Source organism: Hylobates moloch, unplaced genomic scaffold (assembly GCF_009828535.3).
Source record: "Hylobates moloch isolate HMO894 unplaced genomic scaffold, HMol_V3 SCAFFOLD_2, whole genome shotgun sequence".
NCBI lineage: Eukaryota > Metazoa > Chordata > Mammalia > Primates > Hylobatidae > Hylobates > Hylobates moloch.
This window is the reverse complement of record NW_026652277.1, coordinates 61765659-61774756: the sequence shown is the minus strand read 5'-3', so window position 1 is coordinate 61774756 and position 9098 is coordinate 61765659. Positions and strand designations below refer to the sequence as shown.

The 9098-nt window shown below is 39.3% G+C and overlaps 1 protein-coding gene across 1 annotated transcript; it reads left to right on the top strand.

The window, feature by feature from the left end:
- The first annotated feature begins 828 nt into the window (after positions 1-828).
- On the top strand, positions 829-8688 carry MUC7 (mucin 7, secreted). Its single transcript, XM_032150713.1, has 2 exons — positions 829-882; positions 7747-8688. Exons 1-2 carry the CDS (start codon positions 829-831, stop codon positions 8686-8688), a joined length of 996 nt encoding a protein of 331 aa, XP_032006604.1.
- Positions 8689-9098: the final 410 nt, after the last annotated feature.

Genomic DNA, 9098 nt, shown 5'->3' with positions numbered 1-9098 from the left:
CGAGGGTGGATTGCTTGAGCCCAGGAGTTCAAGACCAGCCTGGGCAACACAGTGAAACCGTGTCTCTACAAAAAATAAAAAAATAATAATAATAATAATAACAATAGCCAGGAGCGGTGGTGCATGACTGTAGTCCCAGCTACTAGGGTGGCCAAAGTGAGAGGATCTCTTGAGCCTGGGGGGTGCAGGCTGCAGTGAGCCATGTGCGTGCCACTTCACTCCAGCCTGGACAACAGAGCGAGACCCAGTCTCAAAAAAAAAAAAAGGTACAAGAAAAAGGATTATCAAATGGCAAAATCTTCAGTAGAATGAAATTGGAGGAAGAGTCCATTTGACCTGGTTCTTTGTTCCAAGTGACAGCCTCATAGCACAAAGACAAAGAGCATTTTCCTCTAACATCAGGAATCTTTGCAAAACTGTGCAGTATCAGGTCATTTATACGATGGTTCCCCAGAGAGGGAAGCTTCCTGAATTAGAAAAGAAATAAGAAGAAAATTATTTCCTTTTCTTATTGCTAAACTTCCTAAGATCCTGCCTTTTCTAGCCAATATTTAATATCAATAGAAAATGCTCATGTCGCAAACTAGTTAGAGTAATTCTTGAGTCTCCCCCATTGCTTCCTCTCTAAAAGAATGCATTTTAGGCCTGAAGCAATTTTGCATCACCCCTATGGAATGAAAATGTATACAAAATTTTCAGAAACCACTGGTCTCTTTTTGCCTGTACTTTCTAATAAAAATAAGTCATTTACCAAAACACATTCCTCTCCCACAATATCATAACTAATATAAGCCACATTTCTGCTTTTCCCAGGAGACATCAGAAAGAATGAAAACTCTGCCGCTGTTTGTGTGCATCTGTGCACTGAGTGCTTGCTTCTCAGTAAGTATTCACCCAAATAAGTTTTTTCCTTAACTATCAATAACAAACATTTAGTGTACCTACCTGAGACTTTCAAAGCATAATAGGCAACCCCTATTTCCAAGAAACGGCATCTTTTATGTCCAGGAAACATATAAATATGGATAATTGGCCAGTGCACTGGCTCACACCTCTAATCCCAGCACTATGGGAAGCCTAGGAGGGAGGATCACATGAGCTCAAAGAAGTTCAAGACTAGCCTGAGTAACATAATGAGACAGTATCTCCACAATAACAAAAAAAAATTAATTAGCCAGGTGTGGTGGTGCATGCCTGTAATCCCAACTACTTGGAGGCTGAGGTGGGATCTTAAGCCTGGGAGGTCAAGGCTGCAGCAAGCCATAATCACACTACATAATCACACCACAGCCTGAGTGACAAAATGAGACCCTGTCTTAAAAGTATATACAGATAGGTAGATAGACTAGATAGATAGGTAGATAGACTAGACAGGTAGGTAGGTAGGTAGGTAGGTGATAGATAGATAGATAGATGATAGATAGATAGATAGATAGATAGATAGATAGATAGATAGATAGATGATAGATAGATAGATAGATAGATAGATAGATAGATAGATAGATAGATAGATAGATAGATAGATAGATGATAGATAGAGCATAAGGAAATAATTTGTTTCATTTATCCAATATCTATAGAGCACAAACTTTATAGTGAGTGTGATGAGAACTGACACAGATGAAAACCAGATTTGTAAGGCCATTAGGTCTTGGTGTGGAATATGGATTCAAATCTCTCAGAAAGTCTCAGCATGATCAAAGCACTCCCGGGAAGTTACATGACAGGATTCTTAGGAGAAGACAGGTAGCAGGTAACAAAAGCTGAGATAAGGAGACTAGTCAGGAAACTATGGCAGTGGTCCAGATAAAAGATGATGATGACTTGCACTAAATTTCAGCAATTAAAAGATAAGAGTGGGTTTAGGATATATTTTGGTGATTGAGTCTACTATATCTTCTGCTGGATTGTATATGTGGTAAAAGAAAGAAATGAACAGGCCGGGCGCGGTGGCTCACGCCTGTAGTCTCAACACTTTCGGATGCCAAGGCAGGTGGATCACCTGAGGTCAGGAGTTCAAGACCAGCCTGGCCAACATGGTGAAACCCCGTCTCTACTAAAAATACAAAAATTAGCTGGGTGTGGTAGTGGGCACCTGTAATCCCAGCTACTCAGGAGGCTGAGGCAGGAGAATTGCTCAAACCTGGGAAGCAGAGTTTGCAGTGAGCCGAGATTGCATCACTGCACTACAGCCTGGGTGACAGAGCAAGATTCCGTCTCAAAAGAAAAAAAAAGAAAGAAATGAACAAAAATATTCTAGTTTGGGGCATGCTACATTTGAAATGGCTATTAGACTTCTACATCAAGATACCAAGGTAACAGTGGATATATGTTGTCTGGAGTTCAGAAAGAGATCTAGGGGTAAAGTCTATATTTAAAACATACTTGAAGCCATGAAACCTTACAAGATCACCTAGGGAGAAAATGTAGGAAGTTTGGATATGGATAGAGAAAATGGAGGACCCACAAGAGGGGATAGGAAAGGATGGCTTCCAAAACCAAGAGAAGATTACAAAGTGGACCTTCTATCTTTAAGAAATGTAGGGTGTCCTGGTAAAGGAAAATTAAAATTAATAATGATATAATGTGATTACAAGGTGATACATGCTGTAATAATAACCATATTTTTCTCTAATGCTATGTACCTGTATTTATTCAATTTTATTTTGATGAAATTTCAAATAAGAATCAAGAAGTGGAATGTACTTTTTTATTGAATGAGGATGGATAGCCTCAGAATATTATGCCAGTAGAGTAGAGAGAGAGAGGGCAGAAGAACTGATGAAGTGGATGGCATTTACTCTTGGATATTCTCATATTTCTCACTTGCCATACAATATCCCCCAGAAAACAATCCGGCTTTTTCCCTGGACGCTAATGCTGATTTCTGTGACTGTAGAAGAGTGTTCAAGCTGGGCTCAGAAGATGTGGGCTTAAACTCATCTCTAATGTTTACCATCCAGATGAATCTTGAGCAATTTAGAATCTATTTATAGGGCCCCAATTTCCCTATGTGTAAAATAATAATAACACTATATGCTTCACAGGGCTGCTGAAGGGTAAATGAGAATTTATAAATTATAAAATATAGTGTAGATATAAAAATTATGACAAGATTATTGTAATCTCAGTTTACATACTAGTCGATAAGGCTTTAAGTTCTGAATATGCACAGTGATGTTAACTTTTTAATAAGTAAAGTTTTAATAAGGAATCCCTGGCTACCAACACCTCTATATTGAAAGAAATAACTTTCCAATCAACACAAATCATGTTATTGTGAAATGATGAATCTGGGTTGTTCTTTTGAGGTGGCCTTTTATCATAACTCCCTCAAATCCATACACCTAAAGAATCCTTTCTTCCAAGTGCTTAGAATAAATAAAACTCTTCAAGCTGCCCAAATCTCAAAAAGTCCCTGGTGAGAGAAAGAGTTTCCAAAGAACTTGCATATGAGAAGGTAGCACAGAAATACCTTGACCTGATCCTTAGAAAATACAGGAATGTGAGGTCAGGAGTTCGAGACCAGCCTGGCCAACATGGTGAAACCTCGTCTCTACTAAAAATACAAAAATTAGCTGGGCATGGTGGCACACATCTGTAATTCCAGCTACTCGGGAGGCTGAAGCAGGAGAATCGCTTGAACTTGGGAGGCGGAGGTTGCAGTGAGCCAAGATCATGCCACTGCACTTCAGCCTGGGCGACAGAGCAAGACTCCATCTCAAAAAAAATAAAAAGAAAAGAAAATACAGGAATGTACCAGAGAGTAGCATCAACCTACAGCCAGAAAACGTCAGTCCTGGAGCTCTAGCAACAACCTGCTTTGTGGAGTGGTTTCAGGGAGCAGATAGTCTGGCTTCTGTCTTCCAGATATCCCAAAGAAAGACTTGAAAGGATGTATTCTGGAGTCAGATGAAGAGCTCTGTCAACTATAGCATTATTTAACATAATGCTTCCATTCTCTTTAAAAAAGGATCACAGATTTTCAAATGGTCATAAAAATAAGCTGGTAGCAAATGAAGAAATGAATTGTGCTTTCTAATTTCAATTAAATGTAATATTGGGCCGGGTGCTGTGGCTCACACCTGTAATTCCAGCACTTTCGGAGGCCACAGCAGGAAGATCACCTGAGGTCAGGAGTTCAAGACCAGCCTGGCCAACATGGTGAAACCCCCATCTCTACTAAGAATACAAAAATTAGCCAGGCATGGAGTACACACCTGTAATTCCAGCTTCTAGGGAGGCTGAGGCAGGAGGATCCCTTGAACCCGGGAGACGGAGGTTGCAGTGAGCTGAGATCACGCCACTGCACTCCAACTGGGTGACAGAGCGAGACTCCGTCTCAAAATACAAAAGCAAAAAATGTAATCTCGGCCTTGCTCTCTTCTAGTTCTCTTCCTTTCTGACTAATTTTCTCCTCCTCTTCCTTCCCCAGAGAATTTGGCATTCCTCTAGTTATTTTGGGAGTCTTCTGCTTTCTCATACCCTCCTTTCTTGCTGCAAGTGCCATGTGTCTCTCCTTCTCCTTCCCTTGACTCCAGCCTACTCTTGCCTTGTTCCTCATGTCTTCTCCCTCTTCTCTCCTCTCAGAAGTACAGTTTGCAATTGGAGAAACATCTCCTAAAAGTTACTTTAGTCTGAGACTCAGTTTTCCCATCCATATAATGAAGATAATAACCATATACCCACCTTATGACATTACGAAGAAATTAAATAAATTTGTATCTGTAAACCTCTCAGAATAGGGCCTAACATAAAGTAAGTGTTATATAAAGACTTTTTTAATAAAAATAAATAATGAATGTGAACAGGCAGGCAGGGTTGCTATCTTTAATACACCCTCCCTGGCATATCTATGTTTATTATAAGGACCTCCGTACTTCAGTCACCTAAACTCATACTTCAGAGGCATGCATTTTCAACTCCTTCCTCTCTCAGACTTCTCTAAATCCAACTCTAGTCAACAAGTTCTGTTATAACCACCTGTAACTGCCAGTCATAATAACTAATCAATATATTAAGTAAATCAAACAAACTAGTCATTTGATACATGTTCCGGGCCAAGCTAACATTAAAATTAATAGGATTTTAATTAATTTGTCTTCATATAAAAATGTGGTAGGTATTATTTTGGTCACCTAAAGTAAAATAGCTGAAATTATTTTACATATGAATAAACGCTTTTAAATGTTAATATTTTATTCAATAAGAAATTAGTTATTGTTATCATTTCTATGCATTTACTCATTCAATTAATCGCTAATGAGTATCTGCCATACGCCCGGCATAGTTTTAGGTATTGAGCTTACAGAGGTGAATGAAAGAGGTGACTTCGTGAGGCTCATGTGATTAAGGCAATGAACCACATAACTATTTCAAAGCAAACAGAATTAGACTTTGGATCTGGAATTTAATTTACTCCAAATCATTTTATAAATGAATAAGCTGACATCCAGGCACATTAAGTGACTTGACCAAAGTCACTCAGCTATTCAGTGGCAGACACAGGACAAAGCCAAACCTCTACTGCTGGTCTGTTGCAGCATGTTCCATACATGTTCCTATAAGATCTGGACATTCTTTGCAACATATTCAGAGACCATCTGGAAAGGGAAAGACTGAGATCATGGAATGTGAGGCCCTCAATCCTGCTTCAGTCAGAGCAGGTCCTTAATTATGTGGATTGCATATTCAATCTCCAGGGAAAGATCGGTTTGAACAATAGGACCTGTTCTATTTTATATGAGAAAACAACTACCCCTGTAATGGAAAGGATCTCCTCAGAGATTCCTGGAGTCAGTGTTACCAATTCTGAAAACCTATGCCCTTTTAAGAGAGATCTATGGAAAAATACCAAGGTTACGTGAGTATCAGAAGCCATTATGTTAGCTAATGGTTGCTCCCAGTTGTGAATTAAAATTTCCTGGATAATTTAATTTTCTAAACAAATAATACTTTCTTGTATTGATGGATGTTGGGGAGAATGTCCAGATCTTAGAGGAATATGTTCGAAACACACTGCAACAGACCAGCAGTGGAGGTTTTAGTATGTCCTGTGTCTGGCACTGAATAATTGAATGACTTTGGGCAAGTCACTTAACATGCCTGGATCTCAGTTTATTCATTTATGAAACTATTTGGATTAAATTAAATTCCAGATCCAAAATCTAATTCTATGACCTCTTTGCTTTGAAATAGTTATGTGGTTCATTCCCTTAATCACATGAGCCTCAGGATGGTCCCTGTTTCATTCACCTCTGAAAGCCCAGTACCTAGAAGCTATTTTTGAGGCTGGATATATTAGTCTCTGAGGAAGTTATCTTAGTTAAACAACTCAGCTAGTCTCTCAGAAGTTGTCACTTCATCTGCACTAAACTTTGTGTCCAAACAAAGCCTTATAACTTGCGACTGGAATGATTTATCCATTTGGTCATCTAAAAAGGGCTTCTGTGAACATCATTAGGAAGAAAACGTAACCCATCCTTGTTTGGGATGTTCTCATTTATCCTATTAATATTTCTTTTCTCCAATTTAATATAACTGGTCACTAAAAAATGTAGTATGAGACTGAATACAGGGAAGAGGGATATAAAAGGCATGAAGTATGTTTACAGATAAGAAACGGAAACAGTGATGGTACTCTAACTCAAACAATGTCAGCAATGGCTAAAGGAAATAAAAATATTCATCTTGCAAAATGGTGACCCACATGGCATAGAAGTTATTTTCAAATTTTGAAGGACTTCTGGATCTTCTGTAAATCTGCCAAAACAAAATTAGGACCAAACGATGGAAATCTTCATGAAGAAAATTCTACTCAGTTAAGAAGGAAAATCCCAAAAAACAAACCTACATTCAGTGTCAAGAACTCTCTACCAGGCTGCCTTAGGAATTACAGTAGTGAGTTCCTAATCAGAAGAGGTTAGATGCATAGACTAGAAAGCCTTTCAGCAGGTGTATTGATAAAAGATCAAGTATCAGATGTACAGTTGGACTAGATCAGTGTTCTTTTCAGATGTAAACACCTTTCAGAAATCATGAAAACCATTGGTGCTCTATCTAGACAAAATGCATAAACAAGCAAATTTTCTCTAAAAATTAGATGATTCATGAACCCCCTGAATCATGAATTCTGTAGTTCTAATTTTTTAAACAATAAAGTTAAAAGGTAATGACCAAAGTTGTTTCTCCAATTTATAAAGGCTAAAAACTGTTTCCTGAAATATGGAGAACATGAAGCTGGGGTGGGATATTTTGTTTGTTGGGGCTTTGTTGTTGTTTGGCTGTTTCGTGTTTTGATGATGGTAGATATGAGGGATGTAAGCCAGAAAGGGCTCCTGGATCTCAGCTGAATGTCTTTGACTAAAGTTTTGTGAACAGGCTGAGCAAGCAGGAAGCTTTTGTGCTGGGACCTCAGGCAGTAACTTGACCATTTTCCACCAGAGGAAGAAGAGAGGAACTGTAAGCACAAAAGTTCATATCCAGCTAAGCATTCAGGCTAGAACCCACAGGAATATATTCATCCCAGCTATCTAGAGAGTAGACATTTGACAAAAGAAAACTCTCTAGTAGCAATTCTTTCTTGAAACTTGGTGAAATTAGGAAGATAATCACTTGACTCAATAATGTACTCTGGTTTCTAATCCCAGCATTCCACAAATACCATTCATCTCATGGTCAGCAGTGATCACCTGATTGATAAATGGATACTTTTTTCATTTCTTACATTTTCTTTCTTTTCTGCAGTTCAGTGAAGGTCAAGAAAGGGATCACGAACTACGTCACAGAAGGCATCATCACCAATCACCCCAATCTCACTTTGAATTACCACATCATCCTGGACTGCTGGTTCACCAGAAGCCGCTCATTAAAAAGTCCTATAAATGTCTACACAAACGCTGTAGGCCTAAGCTTCCACCTTCACCTAATAACTCCCACAAATTCCCAAATCCTCACCAGCCACCTAAACATCCAGATCAAAATGGCAGTGTGGTCAACCCTACCATAGTGGCTACAACCCAAATTCCATCTGTGACTTCCCCATCAGCTTCCACCAAAATTACTACCCTTCCAAATGTGACTTTTCCTCCTCAGAATGCCACCACCATATCTTCAAGAGAAAATGTTAACACAAGCTCTTCTGTAGCTACATTAACACCAGTGAATTCCCCAGCTCCACCAGAGACCACAGCTGCCCCACCCACACCTTCTGCAACTACACCAGCTCCACCATCTTCCTCAGCTCCACCAGAGACCACAGCTGCCCCACCCACACCTTCTGCAACTACACCAGCTCCACCATCTTCCTCAGCTCCACCAGAGACCACAGCTGCCCCACCCACACCTTCTGCAACTACACCAGCTCCACCATCTTCCTCAGCTCCACCAGAGACCACAGCTGCCCCACCCACACCTTCTGCAACTACACCAGCTCCACCATCTTCCCCAGCTCCACAAGAGACCACAGCTGCCCCAATTACCACACCTAATTCTTCCCCAACTACTCTTGCACCTGACACTTCTGAAACTTCAGCTGCACCCACACACCAAACTACTACTTCAGTCACTACTCAAACTACTACTACTAAACAACCAACTTCAGCTCCTGGCCAAAATAAAATTTCTCAATTTATTTTATATATGAAGAATCTACTAAACAGAATTTTTGAAGACATACTGGAGCAATAGTATATTATATGTTGTAAAATGTTCTGTCATTTATAAGATGTGTTTCATGAGTGCAGAACTACCATCTTTACTTTTAGCACCAATCCCAACATGAAATTATATTACTCAGATTTAAAGCACTATCATTAATCTTTCAATCTAATTATTCACCACCACAAGACCTATTAACAAGATAAAATGCCTCTATCCCACAAGCCAGATGCAGGTCTGAGGTTCAAAATAACTCTTTGGATCCTACAGAGATAGCCTACTGAGGGCAGAGAAAGTCCTTAGATAAAGAGAGAATATTGTATGGGCCATCAACCATTTACTTTTCCCTGAATGTTAGAAACTACAAAATCACTACCTTGTACCCCCATCAAAATCCCACCTGAACCATCTAATCCTATAAACATAAACGGGTAAAATTG